This window comes from Gopherus flavomarginatus, chromosome 5, assembly GCF_025201925.1.
Source record: "Gopherus flavomarginatus isolate rGopFla2 chromosome 5, rGopFla2.mat.asm, whole genome shotgun sequence".
NCBI classification, from domain to species: domain Eukaryota; kingdom Metazoa; phylum Chordata; order Testudines; family Testudinidae; genus Gopherus; species Gopherus flavomarginatus.
Window position 1 is genome coordinate 66,048,144 of NC_066621.1, and position 21,448 is coordinate 66,069,591.

General features: G+C 45.4%; 1 protein-coding gene across 1 annotated transcript in view; it reads right to left on the reverse strand.

The window, feature by feature from the left end:
- Positions 1 to 21,448, reverse strand: part of LOC127052390 (uncharacterized) — a 40,135-nt gene that overhangs the window by 18,142 nt on the left and 545 nt on the right. The window contains exon 2 of the mRNA XM_050955988.1: positions 20,713 to 21,265. Within this exon, the coding sequence (XP_050811945.1) occupies positions 20,713 to 21,239 (527 nt within the window). The 5' untranslated portion in view covers positions 21,240 to 21,265. The remainder of the gene's footprint in view (positions 1 to 20,712; positions 21,266 to 21,448) is intronic.

Consider the following 21,448-nt stretch of genomic DNA (forward strand, 5'->3'; position numbering starts at 1 on the left):
CAGTATCTGAATCCAAGTGCTTAAGTGACTTCCACCAGTGAACTGGTGGGACTTCCTTTAAAACATCATCAGCAAACTTATATTTCTTGAATGGTTCACCCTTAGCTCTGAAGTTTATTATAGTTGGTGTTATGGACGGATGATTGCTGGATGTCCATGTTATAGCCAACTCCGCTTCTTCAGCAGTTAAGGTTTGATCCTGGTACTGAGTATTGAGAATACTTGCAAGAAAATGAGCTGGAGATAGTGCATGTCTCATCTGCTTTTTTAATGCTTGTAATTTAACTCTCTCTTCTTAAGATCTCACTCAGTTCCTTCCAAATTTCAACAGTGTCAGCAATAAAACAGCTATTTCCCTGCATTTTGTTCAAGGCTAGAGAAATAGGCTTCAGGGTACTCAGCATGTGTTCAACATTTCTCTTAAGCCCAATGTTGAGAATTTAGGCTGTGACAGTGCCATCTATTTTTTCAAGATTTTGTTCACAAACTGTCATTCGATTAGGCCAGTTCTTGATATAGTGCTCAAAACAGTCCACCAATGAGTTCCATCGCACGTCTTGTGGGAGAGTTAGCTTGGTTCCTCCCACTTTTTTCAGAGCAGCTGCTGCAAAGTGGTTGTTACGGAAGTATTTTGCAATTTCAACAACATTAGCCTTTATTTCTGGAACACGGAAGTCTTTGGCTATGAGGTGCATCAAATGAGCACTCCAACCGTATGTTGTTAGCTTGGGACTCTCTTCACTCTCTTCTAAATTTCTTCTCATCTTGGATACATTTGCAGCATGGTCTGTGACCAAGCTGCATACTAGACATTTGAATTTTTTTTCACGTTTTGTTATAGCTTTTACTGCTACTTCTTGTAAGTATTCTGCTGTGAGTGCATTTCCTGATGTATCAATTATTTCTGTAAGGAAGACATTCCCTTCTTCCGTCGTCACACAAGCACATACAACAGGATCATTGTGGACATTGCTCCATCCATCAAGACTCGGGTTAACAATTTCACCCTCTAGACCTTTTGCACAGTGCTCAATTTCTCTTTCATATACTTTATCTAGCAATTTGCCTGCGACATCTGCTCTGTTGGGTGGACTGTATCCTGGTCTTAATGACTGAACCATGTTAATGAAGTGTGGGTTCTCAATCATACGGAAAGGAGAGTTTGTTGCATAAACAAACCAGGCAATCTTTTAATCAATTACCTTTTTGCAATCTCCTGGTTCTTATCACAAACTTATCTATGGTTGTTTCTGGATGATGGAGATTTTTTTTTCTTTTTGCTACAGGTGATATACTGTGGCTGTGTGACATACATGATGTGACTGAAACACTATCATTGGCAGATAACTCTGAAACTATAGAAAATGGTGGTGATCTTGAAAGTGGATAGTCTTCAGAATCCTGTATGCAGTTATTTAATTATTGTTAGCATACTGCTCATTTAGTATTACTCATTGCATTCACTGATACTCAGTACAATTTTAATGGTGAAATTGTAAAAGGAAGACCTGCCTATTTCAGCTATTTATTTTTAGAACAACTGCATCTAAAATGATAGTACCATAGAGTAACAACTATATTTTTTGCTCAAACATGAGAATTCAAGAATAGTCCAGAAGGAAGACAGGCAGTCCTCAAGAAAGACGTATGAAATAAAAAAGTTTACCAACCTGAAGATCCTGCATGTTCAGACATGTTCTTTTCATCATCTTCAATGCAGCTTCCTCCTGAGAAGGAACATTTCTCATGATGTTGTTTCATTTGGGAAACCAGGCCTTGCATTTCTTTGTTGCACTGTTTGCATTTTGCATGCATTCCTATCTTACCTCCAGTTTAGAGGAATGTCATTAAAATATTCCAAAACTGGGTGTCTTTTACGGCCTGCTGCCATTATGGGTTTTCCCTTCTAGTGACAGAATGGTATGGTAGATCTCAAATCAGTGAAGGCTACACTCAGAAAGACCTCAAGTCTTCTGGAATATGCTGCTCAAACAGTTTCACTTCTGTTTCTACTACCTGTCCCTCCCTTTTCACATTTATCTTCAGACTTCTCCTCGTTCCGATCTATTCTGCCCCCAATAATCTTCTATTCATTGAACTTTTTGAAACTTTGCACTTTTAAAGAAAGGTAAGGGATTGACTCTGTGTATACAAATTTGCAGAGGGACAGTAGAATTGAGGTCTGTTATTTCTCACCTATATATTATTTATTTATTTTAAAACATTTTTTCCTCTTAACAAGACTGTTATCTCTGGAGACATAAATCCACAGCCTGAGAACTGCAAAACTAAGCATCTCTGATGGTATCTTCTAGACTGAGCATTGAGTCCCAGTGCGTAGATAGAAAGATTAACCTAAATAATCTATACAGAAGCCCCTGGAGCCCCATAAAATTGGGTCCTTAATCCATGAACTATTGGAATTCATTTACAAAACTTTTCTTAAACATTACATGAATATATTGTCTCCTACCATAGAATTAGAATTTATAATCCCTATTTCATGATGTGATATCTTTGAGCTATAATGTATCTTGATTGAAACTATCTTTAGATAGGTTTTTTCCTCAAAAAGCATTTTATCAAAAAAATCTTATTTTTTTTTAAACATTGAATTTTATCCACCCTGATTATCATTTACACAGAAGTCCCTTTACACTGCAGCAGTGAGCAGGTGCACAGCTCCTTTCCTGAGTCCCTGGGTGTATGAAAGTTGCACTATCAATAGTGCCCATACCAAAAAAATCATAACAATGATTTTAAATAAATTAAATTAATCAGTTGTGGGTTCCTTTTACTTGGCTTCTGGGTTTTGAGCCTATAGAGCAGGGGTGAGCAAACTACAGGCTGCGGGCCAGATCCAGCCCGTGAGCCATTTTAAATTGTCCCACAAGCTCCTGCTGGGGAGCAGGGTCTGGGGCTGTCCCCGCTTCAGCTGGGGTGCAAAGTTGGGGGCCATACCACACAGCTCCTGGAAGCTGCAGCATGGCCCCGCTCTGGCTCCTATGCACTCCAATGGCCCCCTCTGGTGCTCCAATGGGAGCTGCAGGGGCGGTGCTTGCAGATGGGGCAGCGTGCAGAGCTGCCTGTCTGTGCCTCAGCATAGAAGCTGGAGAAGGGACATGCCGCTGCTTCTGGGAGCTGCTTGAGGTAAGTGCCACTCAGAGCCTGCACCCTAAAGCGCTTTACAATAGTTAGCTAATGGTACAAACAACATTTGCAAAAATCATTAAGTGGTCTGCTGAGACCCTCAGCAATTTTCAAGTGGTCTGCAAAAAAGAAAGTTTGAGAACCACTGGTCTAGATAATATTTAGTTCTGCCATGAGTGCAGGGGACTGGACTAGATGACCTCTTAAGGTCCCTTCCAGCCCTACAATTCTAGGATTCTATGTCCCCACCTCTTTTGTGGCGATGTTTGTCCTTTGGGGTCAATGGAGGGAGAAGCTCCTGCTCTTCCCCAAGAGCAGAACTGTGGCTGTCTGGCCCTACTGTGGAGCACACAATTGGTGGGGCATGCTCTCTTTGTCCTCTTCCCCTTGTACTTTCACACAAGTGCCGGGCACAAACTAGCCTTAAATTGGGGAGCAAGGTACTAACTCACTTTTATGTATCCATTAAACTCTATTTGATTTTGCAATTAATTTGAATGAAAGATAGCACTGATGCAAGTGAGAAAATAACACCACTTGCTGGAGCCAGGCATGATGTGAACAGACACCATGCAGCTTCCCCTCAAAGCTCTGCCAATGTACAGCATTACTGATTAGTCTAAAGTCCTGGGAACTTCCTGAACAGAGGCCCCCCGAACAGTGGTGATTCAGCGGTTTAGGTAGACGTCCAAACCTCCTGCCATCCATGCTACTCTGCTGTACTGCAGAATTATTATTAATGCTGTAATCTTCTTTTTACTCTATCAGGTCTGTTTGAAGAGCACAGCCATTGCCTTATCTAATCTGTGATCAGTTTTAATTAACAGAAAGGACCTTGCCCTTCCAACTCCTCAGCTGAACCACAATTATTTATGTGTTGTTTTTGTTTGAGAGGGTTTTGTATGTTTATCGTCTATTCATTCATTAGCCTTCATTATTGTAAAAGGATATACGGATTCATGTTGCACATCATGCAGTGAAAACAGTCAGCTCAATTTAAACTGATCTCCAGTTGAAGGCCCATCAGGTAGAATGCTTTACACACTCTATTGTATTGTCTTTCTTGTAATGTTTTAATGGTTTATGGCCCAACCTGCAGGGTCCTGAGTGTCCTCAACTCCCACTGAAGTCAGTGGGAAATGAAGCTGCTCAGCCTTGCATAGAACCAACTCTAGAATATTTTAATCTACTTATGTTTTTTTTTAAATATTCATTATGTTTTTGCTGTAATTTTTATATATCTCAGAATGATTAACAGATCATTTGAAGTAACAGTGCTTGTACTTCTGTTACGGGTTATAAAAGCTACGTCAATGTATTTTAAATACTGTAAATACAATATGAAATGGCAATAAAAATTACATCACAGTCAATTCCCTGCCCATTTTTTGGACTACAAGAGCTCATTTGGGAGCAGATGATTCCTCCCCAGGGTTTCCAGGTTTTGTGACAGGTAGTTTTGCACAACCCAATGAGGTGTGCCTAATCTGCATATAATAAGGATACTTGTAAGGCATCTTTTTACCAAGTATTTCAAAGCATTTTACAAATATAAATCTATGTGTTTTAAGTATTTATAGTAGGGCTGTCGATTAATCACAGTTAACTCATGAGATAAACTCAAAAAATTGACTGCAATTAAAAAAATGAATTCTGATTTAATCGCACTGTTAAACAATAGAATACCAACTGAAATTTATTAAATATTTTGGATATTTTTCTACATTTTCCAATATACTGATTTCTATTACAACACAGAATAGAAAGTGTACAGTGCTCAATTTATAATATTTTTATTACAAATATTTGCACTTTAAAAATGATAAAATAGTATTTTTTAATTTACCTCATACAAGTACCATAGTGCAATCTCTTTATCATGTAAGTGGAATTTACAAATGTAGATTTTTTTTGTTATATAACTTCACTCAAAAACAAAACAATGTAAAACATTAGAGATTACAAGTCCACTCAGTCCTACTTTTTGTTCAGCCAATTGCTAAGACAAACAAGTTTATTTACATTTATGGGAAATACTGCTGATTGCTTCTTATATACAATGTCACCTGAAAGTGAAAACAGTCATTCACATGGCACATTCATATACCCCTTCATGCTTCAGCCACCATTCCAGAGAACATGCTTTCATGCTGATGATGCATTAATTAAATTTGTGACTGAACTCCTTGGGGGAGAATTATATGTCTCCTGTTCTGTTTTACCTGCGTTCAGCCATATATTTCATGTTCTAGCAGTCTCAGATGATGATCCAGCACATGTTCATTTTAAGAACATTTTCACAGCAGATTTGACAAAACGCAAAGAAGGTACCAATATGAGCATTCTAAGGATAGATACAGCATTCAACCCAAGGTTTAAGAATCTGAAGTGCCTTCCAAAAGCTGAGAGGGACGAGGTGTGGAGAATGCTTTCATATGTCTTAAAAGAGCAACACTTCAATGGGGAAACTACAGTACCCAAACCACTGAAAAAAGAAAATAAACCTTCTGCAGGTGGCATCTGACTCAGAGGATGAAAATGAAGATGTGTCAGTCCGCTCTGCTTTGGATCGTTATCTAGAAGAACCCGTCATCAGCATGGATGCATATATTCTGGAATGGTGGTTGAAGCCATATGAATCTTTAGTGCATCTGTCCCATAAAATCTTGCGATGCCAGCTACAACAGTGCCATGTGAATGCCTGTTCTCACTTTCAGGTGACATTGTAAACAAGACATGGGCAGCATTATCTCCTGCCCCTGCAAATTGTAAGCAAACTTGTTTGTCTGCGCGATTGGCTGAAGTAGGACTGAATGGACTCGTAGGTTCTAAAGTTTTACATTGTTTTATTTTTGGATGCAGTTATTTTTTGCATATAATTCTACATTTGTAAGTTCAACTTTCATTATAAAGAGATTGCACTACAGTACTTGTATTAGGTGAATTGAAATAGACTATTTTTGTTTTTTTACAATGCAAATATTTGTAATCAAAAATAATATAAAGTGAGCACTGTACAGTTTGTATTCTGTGTTGTAATTGAAATCAATATATTTGAAAATGTAGAAAACATCCAAAAATATTTAAATAAATGGTATTCTATTATTGTTTAACGGTGCGATTAATCGCACTATTAATTGCAATTTTTTTAATCGCATGATTAATCGCAATTAATTTTTTTAATCACTTGACAGCCCTAATTTATAGAGAACCTGTAGATGATAGTGTCCGATACTAGCTCACTGAGGTCAATAAGAACTTTACCATTGACTTCAGGGGTTTCAGGATCAAGGAACCCTGTGAAGAAACAGAGGTATTATTATGCACATTTTACAGACATGGGGACTAAGGTTAAGTGATATTTTAGTATATTTAGGTTCTTATACTACATTCATCACCATAGGATCCGGGTGCCTTCCAGTAGTGCATTAAGTGATGTGACTAACATCTGTCACATGTGGTTTATTCTCCCATCCTATTCCCAGGAGGAGAATTTTGTGTGCAGTCGAGTATTTATTTTGGTAGGTTTGGGGGTTTGTTTTGTTTGGGTTTTTTTTTGGAGGGGGGGGTTGGTTAATGCACAGGCTGCTGTGTGTTCAGAGAAGGCAAAGTTGAAGAAGCGCACCTTGCACCTATTGCGGGAAGTGGTGAGGTTTGTGATGGGATGGCCTTGACTCCTCTGGGAGTTTGTTCCAAAGTCTTGAACTATCCCCCAAGTGGCTAAAGTCACATAACAAGTTGGTGGGACACAGAATCTCAGGCCTGGTTTAACTAAAGGTATGACTTTTGAACTGATTTAGTTTAAACTAGTGCAACTTTTTTGTGCAGATCAGGCCTGGGAATCTAGACTCTTGCTCCCCACTCTAAACATTAGAACATCTTCCTTGAGAAATAAACATTACTAGTTGTTTGAGTTAAAATGAAAAAAATACAGAGAAGGGCAACAAAAATTATTAGGGGTATGGATCAACTTCTATTTGAAGAGAGATTAAAAAGACTCGGACAGTTCAGTTTAGCAAAGCTACAGCTAAGGGGGGTGTTGTTAGAGATTTATAAAACCATGCATGGTGTGGAGAAAGTGAATAAGCAAGTGTTATTTATCCCTTCACATAACACAAGAACCGGGGGTCACCCTATGAAATTAATAGGCAGCAAAGTTAAAACAAACATCAGGAAGTACACCTCGACCTCAATATAACACTGTCCTTGGAAGCCAAAAATTTTTACTGCATTATAGGTGAAACCATGTTATACTGAACTTGCTTTGATCAACTGGACTGCGCAGCACTGCCTCCCCAGAGCACTGCTTTCCCGTGTTATATCCAAATTCGTGTTATATTGGGTGGCATTATATTGAGGTAGCAGTATACTTCTTCACACAACACCTAGCCAACATGTTGAACTTTTTGCCAGGGGGTGTTATGAAGGCCAAAAGTATAACTGGGTTCAAAAAAGAAACAGATAAGTTCATTGAAGACAGGTCCATCAATGGCTGTTAGCTGTGATGGTCAAGAATGGAACCCCATGCTTTGGGTGTCCCTAAACCTGACTGCCAGAAGCTGGAATTAGGGACAGGGCATGGATCGCTTAATAAATTACCCTGTTCTGTTCATTCCCTCTCAAGCATCTGGCACCAGCCCTTGCAGAAGAAAAGATACTGGGTTAGATGGGCCATTGGTCTGACCCAGTATGGCCATTCTTATATTTCAACAATTGGTGCTTGTGATTAGTCCTTCAAACTCCACACAGGAGTTTTTCTTGTGGTCACAAGTTCATCATAGCTTTAGCTTAGAACAAGCACCAAATCTTATTGGGATTCAGTAGGCCAAAGACCTTCAAACTCTTTCCTAAGGGTGGGGGCCACCCTTAGACCAGAGGATCTGCCCATTTGCTGGATCAGAAAGAAGACTCTGAGTTAATTTAAACTCAAGCTATTTAACAAAAGTCCTTTCTTTTTCTGTTGGTTCGTTGAAAATCTAGTTCAAACCAGTATACGTGAACCTTTCCAGGCGGTGGTAGCTCTCTGGAAGTGTTACAACCTCAGTGAATTTGCCTAACCACTCCACCACTGTTCTTAGTTTCTGGAGATCTGTGGTCCCCCTTCCCCATGGAATTACATATAATCCCACAATAGTTCATAAATACTGCATTTATATTTTTAATAAAATTAACTCCTAAAGTACCTATGCTTAATTCAGAAAGGATATTGTCTTATCTGTCACAAACAGGAACTTGATACTTATTTTTCAGGCCCTAGCCTCCACCGTTTCATGTGTGTTGATACACTAAAACAGGGGTAGGCAACCTATGGCACGGGTGCCGAAGGCGGCACACGAGCTGATTTTCAGTGGCACTCACACTCCCTGGGTCCTGGCCAGCGGCCCAGGGGGCTCTGCATTTTAATTTAATTTTAAATGAAGCTTCTTAAACATTTTAAAAAGCTTATTTACTTTACATACAACAATAGTTTAGTTATATATTATAGACTTATAGAAAGAGCCCTTCTAAAAACATTAAAATGTATTACTGGCATGTTAAACCTTAAATTAGAGTGAATAAATGAAGACTCGGCACACCACTTCTGAAAGTTGCTGACCCCTGCACTAAAATCTGCATATACAGGTACTTGGGTCTTGCAACTGTTTGTTCAAAAAATACTGGATAGAGAAGGAAGTCATTTTGATGCCCCATGTAAAATCTGTCCCTCTTTATACACAGCCTACACAAAGGGGATTTGAGGATTATGTTCTGAGCTTTTGGGAACATATATACACATCATAGCACATTGTGAGGTGTTTTCTTTTCTTGATGCACTGACCTCTTATTTAATTTAAACATGCAATTATATACACATCTACAGGAGAGGATTAGATTCCTGCAAGAAGTTTGGAGGCTCAACAGGTCCTATGCAGATCAAGAACTTTGTGTCTCCCAAAGCAGACACCTCCCCCTGCCAAACTATGGTTAGCACCCCTCTGCCCACACCTCTGTTTTCCTCTTTACTCTTGATTTTGCTCCAAAGTGAAGACCGGGCAGCCTGTAGTCACTCAGTAGTAACTTCTATGCACTGGGTTAACACATGCACCTCTGCTTCTAACTCATGGCTGTACCTGGATCCTCTACAGTCACATGGCCCACATACAATTTTTTTTCTGGCATAGAGCTCCTGTGCCTTTTACTACAGAATCTCATTACAGCCACTGGAGAAAACCATGTTCTTTGGGCCAAATGCTGATTTTTGCCTACAGCCTAAGCAAACAGGCTAAGTACATGGGAACTACACAGATGGTGATGGTGATGGTGTCGCTGGTGTAAATATGTGAGCAGAATGTACTTAAGGTTGGCAGGTTGCCTATGGGTGAGGACTGGCCTGCCTCCCAAGGCTTGTGAAAGTGAGAGATCGTTGTCCAGGATGGGTTGTAGATCCCTGATGATGCATTGGAGAGGTTTTAGTTGAGGACTGTAGGTGATGACCAGTGGTGTTCTGCTGGTTTCTTTCTTGGGCTTGTCTTGCAGCAGGAGGCTTCTGGGTACACGTCTAGCTCTGTTGATTTGTTTCCTCTTTTCCTCGTGGGGATATTGTAATTTTGAGAATGTTTGGTGAAGATCTTGTAGGTGTTGGTCTCTGTCTAAGGGGTTGGAGCAAATGTGGCTATACCTCAGCGCTTGGCTGTAGACAGTGGATTGTCAGTCCTCGCCCACAGACAACCCGCCAACCTTAAGCATATTCTCACCAGCAACCACACACCGCACCATAGTAACTCTAACTCAGGAACCAATCCATGCAACGAACTTCGATGCCAACTCTGCCCACATATTTACACCAGAGACACCATCACAGGACCTAACCAGATCAGCCACAACATCACCGGTTCATTCACTTGCACGTCCACCAATGTAATATATGCCATCATGTGCCAGCAATGCCCCTCTTCTATGCACATTGTCCAAACTGGACAATCCCTACCTAAAAGGAGAACACTTCAGCCTCCCTGGACACACAATAGCAGATTCAAAGGTAGCCATCCTGCAGCAAAAAAAACTTCAGGACCAGACTCCAAAGAGAAACTGCTGAACTTCAGTTCATTTACAGATTTGACACCAGCAGCTCAGGATTAAACAAAGATTCCCTGATTGAACTAACCTCATTATCTCTAGACTGATTCTTGCCTGCATATTTATACCCGCCTCTGGAAATTTCCATCACATGCATCTGACAAAGTGGGTATTCACCCACAAAAGCTTATACTCCAATACTTCTGTTAGTCTATAAAGTGCCACAGGACTCTTTGTCGCTTTTTACAGATCCAGACAAACACGGCTACCCCTCTGATGTATATTAGTGGCTGCCTATAATTGGGATGAACTGACCGCTTAAGAGTAGTCATGGCTAGCAGGTAGCATGGCCCCTTTAAGATTTTGGGAGGTCTGAAATACAAAGACCAAGCAGATATTCCTGGGTCTACTTCGTCTCTCCCAGTAATTAGTGTTTGGGAAGAATCCCATCACCGTTTCTCTAAGGGTATGTCTACATCTACAATTTTGCAGCGCTGGTTGTTACAGCTGTATTAGTACAGCTGTATAGGGCCAGCGCTGCAGAGTGGCCACACTTACAGCAACCAGCGCTGCAAGTGGTGTTAGATGTGGCCACACTGCAGCGCTGTTGGGCGGCTTCAAGGGGGGTTCGGGGAACGCGAGAGCAAACCGGGGAAGGAGACCAGCTTCCCCGCGGTTTGCTCTCGCGTTCCCCGAACCCCCCTGCAAACCGCAGGGAAGGATACCTGCTTGCACGGGGGTTCGGGGAACGCGAGAGCAAACCGGGGAAGGAGACCAGCTTCCCCGCGGTTTGCTCTCGCGTTCCCCGAACCCCCCTGCAAACCGCAGGGAAGGAGACCTGCTTGCTCGGGGGTTCGGGGAACGCGAGAGCAAACCGGGGAAGGAGACCTGCTTGATTACCATAGAGGCTTCCTCAGGTATGCTGGGATACCTGCTTATTCCACGGAGGTCAAGAAAAGCGCTGGTAAGTGTCTACACTTGATTACCAGCGCTGGATCACCAGCGCTGGATCCTCTACACCCGAGACAAAACGGGAGTACGGCCAGCGCTGCAAACAGGGAGTTGCAGCGCTGGTGATGCCCTGCAGATGTGTACACCTCCTAAGTTGCAGCACTGTAACCCCCTCACCAGCGCTGCAACTTTGTGATGTAGACAAGCCCTAAGGGCCATGAACCAGGAGCCTTGAAGAGTGGGTTGGATAGGGCTGGAATGAGCTTTAGGAGGGTGTCACAGGACTGGCCCTGTAAGGGATTCAGGTGCCCAGCCTGGCAGGGAGGTCTGGGACAGGCTGCAGAGCTCACCAGGCAGCAGAGAAGCCTGAGGCCTTACAGTAGAAGAAGCTGCTGCTGCTGGAACACAGAGATGTGAGGGGATTTTTTAAGTTTTATTTGGGCTATGAGGCAAGAGCCTTTAAACACTTGCATAAGTCTTTATTAAAGGGAGAGATACTGCTGTAGAGTGTTTGATTTCTCCTTCATTGGGCTGTTTATGTGGTCTCATTGTTACCTAACTAAGTGAGGGCACCCAAGGCAGGACACAGAGTCACACTCTACTGCCAGGGGGCACTCAGGAGGTGAGAGTGCCCCTTCTACAGATAGGGAGCAGCATATATGCTGTCTCCTCCCTCCAACAAGGCAGCCACCAGGAGCAGTAGAGGGAGAAGGGGTCCCAGATGAAGCTGGTTAAAACCCTGCAGGTGCCTTAAACCACAAGCTCAGCTCCGGGAGGATGGCTGGGGGAACTGCCATCTGACAGAAAACATTAATTGCAACCTTTTATTGGACCAATTTCTGTTGGTGAAAGAGACAAGCTTTCAAGCCACACAGAGCTCTTCTTCGGGTTGAGGAAAGATACTAAAAGTCTCAGAACTAAATGTAAGGTGAACAGATTGTATAGCATAAGTAGTTAGCACATATTCTAAAGGACCATTCAAGGCAGATACTTGATACCCAAACATGTGACACACAAAGACAAATATGCTTTGCCCCACCTCGAGCTTTATTTTCTTTTTTTAATGACTGGATATTAATCACTGCTCAAACTATTCTAAGGCTTGTTTACACTGGCAATTGAACGACAAAACTTTTGTCTTTCAGAGGTGTTAAAAAAAAAATCATGAAAGGCAAAAGTTTTGCCGCAACAAGCGCCAGTGTGAACAGTGCGTCCTGCTGACAACACAAATGCCACTCATTGGGGGTGGAAGTTTTTTGTTGGCAGGAGAGCCGACAAACAGCGGATACACTGCACAACTTTTAGTGGCACGGCTGTAGCAACACACCCATGTGGCTAAAAGCTGTGTAATGTAGACATAGCCTCAATATTAGGAGCTGTTCCCTCTCTGAGTGCCATTCAACCTTTAACATCTGCTTCCTCCCTCCCACATCCCCATGCTTGCTACTTTTATCTCTACCTTGAGTGCAAACAGCTTTAGAACTATCCTTCTGAAATAAGGCATAGTTTGAATACTTAAAAAGTGACCCGTCATTGCAGGATGAGTGTCCTGGAGGGGAGTCATAGAAAGCCACATTCGATGTGACATAGGAATGTGAGAGGGTAGAGTTCTGGAATCTAGATATAAAACCTCCAGAAATTACAGAGATTCCATTTTTCCTGTTGGACTATTGCCAGGAATGAGCTGAGTCTCATGACCACATGCTTTCCAGAACTAAAGAGTTTTTGCTGGCGTTGTGTTAGTCTGCCATCTAGTGAATAACACTGAAAGAAAAATTTGGTTATCACTTGGTGGTGGTAAAGATATGTTTTAATTACACACAAAAATGACTATGTTAAAAGAATGTTATTTAAGTTGCAAAGTCTAGCACTCAGAAGTTTGCAAATGCCAGAACTAAGGTTGTCTGTGCAACCTTAATTATGTACCTTTGTGAGTATACATAGTTCCTATTACATGTTCACATACTATTCCCTTATTTCATTCGGTGCACAGGTAAGACAGTGTTGATCAATATTTCTTTTTGCTTTCATCATGTGATGCCTTATTTACTGCACATCATCCAAAGCTTTCACTGAATACGTATTAATTTCCTCATGACCTTTTCTAGTAAGTTCATAATGCCTCACAAATGTTAATTAATTTATCTTTACAACCCCACTAGGAGCTAGGGTAGCTGAATCACAGAGAGATTAAAGCCAACATTATCCAAAGTATCCACACATTTTGGGTGCCCAGTTTGAGACATGCAGAGCCTGGTTTTTCAGAGGTGCTGAGCTGTATCTCCGGCTTCAGTGGTGAGTGCTCAGCTCCTCTGAAAAGGAGGCCCTACGTGTTTCAGGTTGAACCTAGAAAATGTGGGGCACACAATTAGGCCACAATCTTGCAAACATATATGTCTATGCTTAACTTTAAGCATGTGACCATTCCCACTGAGGCAAATGAGACTACTCACTGGCTTAAAGGTAAGAACAAACATAAGTGTTCACAGGATTGTGCCTTAAATTACTAATACAAAAGAGGATTGCTCTCTGCCCTCAAATTAGCTGAAAAACATTATATAATTCTCTTTTGTATAGACTCCATTTCACTCCTAAAGATTTCAGTTGAGAGCCAGAATATATAATTGTTGGCTTTAAGTGGATGTCATGCTGTTCCTGATGTTTAGAAGTCCGTCTTCAGTTAAAAAGTGAACCCTGAAAATAAAGTGCTAATAGAAAGACCTGCAGCCATAGATTCCGGCTCATTAAGTTTCCAAAAAGGTTTACAAGAACAATGTAAATAAATAATTATTAAATAATAAAAGTTGACTAATATTTGTATAAGAAAGGAAGAAATAAGTGATTGAGTGGAGAAGAGTAGTCAAGTAAAAAAGGAACAGGAATTAGGGAGAGAGAAATAAATCTAAATATGGGTGAATTGTATACATTTCTGGAAAGCTGACTCAAATATTTCTAAGGATGTTCATTTTTTTTTCAGTATTGTGCTAAAACACACAACCAGGGTGAAATCCTGGCCCCACTGAAGTCAGTGACAAAAATCAATAAATTCCTTAGTTTATATTATTGTGCTAAACTACATTTAATTTACACATTTCATCCCTTCCTGCACTCTGTCCACTAAGCCATCTCTGACTACTTCTAATATTCCGAATCTCTAAGCATCTTCCACATGCTTTTGTGTACTAGTGTTAAAACAAGAGAAGTTCCTGTCTACTCTGCAAAATGGAACCATCCTTTATTCACATAGTATCTGGGTCCTCTGACAGAAGTATTTCATAGATTCATAGGTTTTAAAGCCACAAGGTACCATTATGATCATCTAGTCTAATTTTCTCCGTAACATAAGCCATAGAACTTCACTCATTTGTAATGCTGCCAAGACCAATGATAATCACTAACACCTTGAATTGCACTTGGTAGTGAACAAGCTATGATCACAAAGACTTGAGCACACTTTAGATGCCTGCAATTGCCCATTCTGCTCAGAAGGCATCCTGCATCAGAGGAAGCTGCTGGCTGATCTTTTAAGCTATCCCTAGGTACATGAGGATACCTGCCATACTCAAGACTGATGATGACAAAGGAGTGCATGAATCAGAAAGAATCATAGAAATGTAGGAGTGGAAAGGACCTCAACAGGTCATCTAGTCCAGTCCCCTGCACTGATGCAAGACTAAGTATTATCTTAGATTATCCCTGACAGGTGTTTGTCTAACTAACCTGTTCTTCGAAAGCTCCAATGATGGAGATTCCATAAACTCTCCAAGTCAGTGGTTCTCAAACTTATTTGATCATGCCCCCTTCTTGGTGTCTGAGGTAGTTTACATCCTCCTGGACCTTGGCCAGCAGTCGCCACTCTCTGGCCACCCAGCTCTGAAGGCAGAGCAGAGTGGCAGCTGCTGGCCAGGCACCCAGCTCTAAAGGCAGTGCCACCGCGAGAAGCAACACAGAAGTAAGAGTGGCATGGCATGGTATTGCCACCCTTACTTCTGAGCTGCTGCTGGTGGTGGTACTTCTTTCACAGCTGGGCAGCCACCCAGCAGCCATCACTCTCTAGCTGCCCAGCTCTGAATGTGCATAGTAAACTTTTTTTCCTTAAAGCTTCTCAGGCTCCCCAGAATACATTCTGCACTCCCCAGTTTGAGAACATCTGCTCTAGGTAATTTGTTCCAGTGCACTCCTTACAGCTAGGAAGTTTTTACTAATGTCTAACTTAAATCTTCCTTGCTGCAATTTAAATCAGAAATAACTATAGTCTTCTGGCCATTATAGATGATAAAAGGGACCCTCACTGTATCTGAGAGTCTGGGAGCAGCAACAAAGCCAATAGTACAGCTCAGCTGAATTATTTTGGCAAAAGGTGGCTATATCAAAGGTGTCCATGATTCTTGAAATACAGTTAGGTTCTCTGCATTTATAGTGTAGTGTGGCGTGTCAGATGAATTCAATTTTTTAATTATGGTCTGTGGAGATGAGGTATGCATTTTGGACTACATTCTCCCTTCAAACCACAGAACACCTATTGAAATCAATAGGAAGATCGTACAAAGTTCAAGGGTAGAATATAGCCTTTATGTAGTAATGAGCCACCCACACTAGATATCTGTTGACCTGATGGTGGGGCCCACCACCACTTTTCCCTAGGTAGACTCCTTCCCCCCACAACCTCCGACCAATGCTTCCTTGTCTTCAGGCAAGCAACAGTCCATCCTACCCAGTAAAAGACTCTGTTTGGTATACTCTGCACTACCCCACTACCCCAGAAGAACTATGATGGAATGGGAAGAGTAAAGGCTTCCCACAGAGCCCTCTGATGAGGTGAAGAGCTCTGGGTTTCAGACATATCCCATAAGAATTGAACAGGACAGTTCACACCTCTTAGAGACTTTGTTTCAGGCCTGCTCTATGCTTAAAATTTAAGTTGACCTAGCTACGTCACTCAAGGATGTGAAAAATTCACACTTCTGAGCTACATAATTAAGCCAGTCTAAGCCTTAGTGTAGACAGCATTAGGTCGATAGAAGAATTCTTCCATTAACCTATTTCCACCTCTCAGGGCTTTGCTACATTTGCAAGATAGAAAGCATTAAAGCAGCCCCGGGCGCCCTAACTCCTGAAGTGTCCACATTGGCAAGGCAGTAGAGCACCTGGACTCTGCAGCTGGAGCGCTCCTGGTAATCCACTTCCATGAGAAGCATAAAGCTTGCTATGCACCGGCTGAAACACCCACGTATCAGTGTAGACTAGGTGTTGCATTACTGTGCTGAGATTGGCCTCCAGAAACATCTCATAATCCCCTGAAGTCAAGTGGCCACTCTTCTCATTGTTTTGAAATTGGCTGCAGGCATGTGGATATCCCCTTTCAAAGCTCCGTTTCTGACTGCTTATCTGCTCCAGGACAAAGCAAACCATTAGTGTGGAATGCTGCTGTTGTGAGTGTGTGTGAGAGAGAGAGGCAGGGGGAGGAGGAGTCTGCTGCTGTCTGAACTTACAAGACAGCACGCTGACACGCAGGGCCGGTGCAAGGATATTTTGCGCCCTAGGCGAAAATTCCATCTTGCGCCCCCCCCCCCCAAATGCCAGCTCAGAGGGGCTGGGCTCAGAGCTGGGGGTCAGGGCTATTGGGGGGATGGGGTCGGGGGTTTCCAGCTCAGAGGGACTAGGCTTAGAGCTGAGGGTCAGGGCTGTGGGGTGGATGGGGTGAAGGGGTTTCCAGCTCAGAGGGACTGGGCTCGGAGCTGGGGGTCAGGGCTGTGGGGGGGATGGGGTCGAGGGGGTTTCCAGCTCAGAGGGACTGGGCTCGAAGCTGGGGGTCAGGGCTGTGGGGGGGATGGGGTCAGGGGGGTGCCTGGGGGCACTGGGGCAGCTCAGCTCTGCAGGCTGCTGTTCTCTCCAGCTGTCCAGGCACAAGGGGAGCAGGAGCAGGGACCAGCTAAGGACCAAGGGGGCAGGAGCACAGGCACCTGAGGCTGACCCATGGGGAGGCACTTGCTTACCTTGCCCAGTGCATGAGCGCTAGGGTCCTCTTTCTTCCTCCGCTCCACCAGACCACTGCTGAGGCTCTTTTCTTCTCCATGCCCCTCGCTGGGGCTGACGTGGAGGCTGAGCCAGAGGGCAGCCACGGCTTTCCTCCAGAAGCGAAGCCCTGGTGTTGCGCCCCTGTCGCAGGGCCCCTGCCACGTGCCCTAAGCAGAGCTGCGCAGCTCTGCCCAGCCGCCAGTGCCCCCGCCGGGCAACGTGAAAAATTGCATAGGCTGGAGCCCCTGCTCTGGGAGGGAGAGGGATTCTGAGCCTCTGCCTGCAGCTCAGGGATTCCCCTGGGTCAGCGCAGCCACCGTCAGCTCAAACCTCTGTGCTGCCGCGGCAGCGCGCTGACCCCAGGGGTGCCCTGGGCTGCCGGGCTGCCGCAGTGGCTCCCTGACCCGGGGGGCGCCCTGGGCTGCTGGGCTGCCAGTGGCTCCCTGACCCCGAGGGCGCCCCAGGCTGCTGCGGCTGCGTCCTGACCCCAGGGGTGCCCTGGGCTGCCGGGCTGCCACGCAGCGGCTCCCTGACCTGGGGGGCGCCCTGGGCAGCCGGGCTGCCACCCTGACCCGGGGGGCGCCCTGGGCTGCTGGGCTCCCAGTGGCTCCCTGACCCCGGGGGCGCCCTGGGCTGCCGGGCTGCCAGTGGCTCCCTGACCCCGGGGGCGCCCTGGGCTGCTGGGCTGCCAGTGGCTCCCTGACCCCGGGGGCGCCCTGGGCAGCCGGGCTGCCACCCTGACCCTGGGGGCGCCCTGGGCTGCTGCGCCTGCGTCCTGACCCCGGGGTCGCTCTGGGCTGCTGGGCTGCCGCGCGGCAGTGCACTGATCCCGGGGGCGCCCTGGGCTGCCGGGCTGCCGCAGCGGTGCACTGATCCCGGGGGCGCCCTGGGCTGCTGGGCTGTCGCGGCGGCGCGCTGATCCCGGGGGCGTCCTGGGTTGCCGCGGCTGCGTCCTGACCCCGGGGGCGCTCTGGGCTGCCGCGGCGGCGCACTGATCCCGGGGGCGTCCCGGGCTGCCGCGGCAGTGGGCTGATCCTGGGGGCGCCCTGGGTTGCCGGGCTGCCACGGCGGCTCCCTGACGGGGGGCGCCCTGGGCTGCCGGGCTGCAGCGGCTGCGCGCTGACCCCGGGGGCGCCCTGGGCTGCCCGCTGCAGGCAGCTGCTGCCGCGGGCAGCTCAGACTGCCTCTCCAGCAGCAGTGGCTGCAACCATTTAAAAATTTTTTTGAGGGCGCCGCTTTTTGGCGCCCTCAAATCTTGGCGCCCTAGGCAACCGCCTAGTTCGCCTAAATGGTTGCACCGGCCCTGCTGACACGCTGTCAGCCCCCCCAAAACACACTGTCTCTCCCTCCACTTACACACAATACATTCCCTGTCACACTCCACCTCGCCCCATTTGAAAAGCACGTTGCAGCCACCTGATAGCTACCACAATGCACTGCTCTTTGTGGTGTTGCAAGAGCTGCTAATGTGGCCATGCCAGTGCGCTTACAGCTGACAGTGTAAACACATGGCAGTGTTTTCCCTGCTGCAGACTCCGAAGGCTGGTTTAACTCCCACCGCTCTACATCTGCAAGTGTAGCCAAGCCCAGAGAGGTGGATTTGCTGATGATGAAAGAACCTCTTCCATCGCTGTAGGGCTACACTACAGTGCTACAGCAGTGCAGCAGCAACTATGCTTCTGTATCACCATTTCTAGTGAGGAACTAGCCTCAGGATGTCTCTAGACTCAGGAAGACATAGAGTTTGGCTACACTTGCAGGTGTGCAGCGCTGAGAGTTAAAGCTGTCTTCGTACAGCTGTGTAGGGAAAGTGTTGCAGTGTGGCCACACTGACAGCTACCAGCGCTGCAATGTGGCCACCTTTGCAGCGGAGTTGGGAGTGGTGCATTATGGGCAGAGCACCTCTTCCCATTCTGGCGCCGTGGGTTGTGGGAAGGGGGCGTAGGGGGCGCGTCATTCTGCTTCCTGTCCCAACGCCCCGTGATGCATCGCTTCACATCCCAGCAATCCCTGTTTTTCCATCCACGTTTGGTGCCATCTTGACTCTCTCAACGGTTTCTGTTGAGCACGATTTCTGTGGGAAATGGAGCCTGAACTGCTAAGGAGTATGCTGACGAGTCTCGCCAGCACATCACGTTTGGCAGTTGAGCTATTAATTAAGATCCAAAGTGATGAGGAGTCCAACAATGATAGCGAGTCGCCTGATGTGTATGACACAAAATTGCTTGTGGCATTCACGGAAATGCTCAGCACCGTGAAACGCCGCTTTTGGGCTCGGGAAACAAGCACTGAGTGGTGGGATCACATTGTCATGGAAGTCTGGGATGACGAGCAGTGGCTGCAGAACTTTCGGATGAGAAAAGCCACTTTCATGAGACTGTGTGCTGGGCTCGCCCCCACCCTGCGGTGCAAGGACACAAGATTGAGAGCTGCCCTGCCAGTGGAGAAGTGGGTGGCTATTGCAATCTGGAAGCTGGCAACTCCAGACAGCTACCGATCGGTCGGGAACCAGTTTGGAGTGGGAAAGTCGACCATTGGAATCGTGTTGATGCAAGTTTGCAGGGCCATTAATCGCATTCTGCTAAGAAGAACCGTGACTCTGGGGAACGTGCAGGACATTGTGGATGGCTTTGCACAAATGGGTTTCCCTAACTGTGGAGGGGCAATAGATGGGATGCATATTCCTATCCTGGCACACCCCACCTAGCATCAGAGTATGTTAATTGGAAGGGGTATTTCTCCATGGTTCTCCAGGCGCTTGTGGATCACTGTGGGCATTTCATTGACATTAACACAGGCTGGCCCAGAAAGATGCATGATGCACGCATCTTTCGGAACACTGGCCTCTTCAGGAAGCTGCAGGCTGGGACTTTTTTCTCAGACCAGAAGATCACATTAGGGGACATCGAAATGCCCATTGTGATCCTTGGAGACCCCGCTTACCTGTTAATGCCATGGCTCATGAAACCATATACAGGGAACCTTGACAGGAGCAAGGACCGGTTCAGCTACAGGCTAAGCCGGTGCCGAATGACTGTGGAGTGTGCTTTTGGCTGTTTAAAGGGGCACTGGCGATCTCTGTATGGGAAGCTAGACTTGGGGGAAAGCAGCATCCCCGTGGTTATAGCCGCGTGCTGTACCCTCCATAATATTTGTGAAGGGAAGGGTGAAAGATTCAGTCAGGCATGGACCTCCGAGTTTCAACGTCTGGAGGCTGAATTTGCACAGCCAGAGAGCAGGGCTACTAGAGAGGCCCAGCACAGGGCTGCAAGGATTAGGGATGCCTTGAGGGAGGAATTTGAGGCTGAAAACCAACAGTAATGTTTGGTGCCTTGCACGGGAGTGAAGTGCAGTGGTTACAATGTTAGTAGGAATCTGTGTTTCCTAAGCTGATTTGCAGTGCCTGTTTCTTTCCTGGGCTAAGGTATCTTTGACTTTCTGCAATAATAAAGACTGTTTTCAAAGCCAAGAATTCATTTATTGAAAAGAAAATAACTTTCTTGACAGACACACAATTTTTGGGGAACCTAAAAGGGCAGAGGGGTGGGGTGAGGAACTGTAAAGTCACAGATTTGAATATGTCCTGTCTGGAGTGCTGTGCAATGACTGCTGCACTTCAGATTGGCTATACTGCATGGTGATGGGGGTTGAGTGCAGAGGGTAAGAGTTGTAGTTCTCAGGGCTGGTTGGTGAACGTACAGGTGTTGGAGGCAGCTGGTGGTGGTAAGAACCTGGATGCTGGGGGGAAGGGGGTTTTGAGCTGACATTGGGGCACAAGGGAAAGAGCTTTGGGACGGGGGGGGGCGGGCGCGGTAGTGCTCTGCCTGCATGGCTACGAGCGCCTGGATAGAGTCCACTTGGCGCGCCAGGATGCCTATCAGCTGCTTTGTGCTTTTCTTCCTGTCCTCTGCGTTTTTCTGGCGGATCCTGCTTTCCCTTTCCCTCCAGTCCTGCACTTTTTGACTCTCTGTGACGGAGTGCTGCATAACTGCTTGCAGCATGTCATCTTTGCTTTTTTGCGGCTTCTTCTGGAGGTTTTGTAGTCTTTGAGATGTTGATAACATGGGCAGCCGAGATCTCAAGGTTACTTCTGTAAAGGCAAAAAAGGCAACACTTAACAAAGGCAGCATTGTTTATACCAGACAGTCATTCCCACACAGTTAAGGAGTGTAACAGTCTTCACAATAGCATAATTTTCCCATCCCAAAGAGAGTGCAGATAACCCATGAGAGCCCCAAAATGGTGAGTAAGGGGGACTGATTGCTTCAGGGCT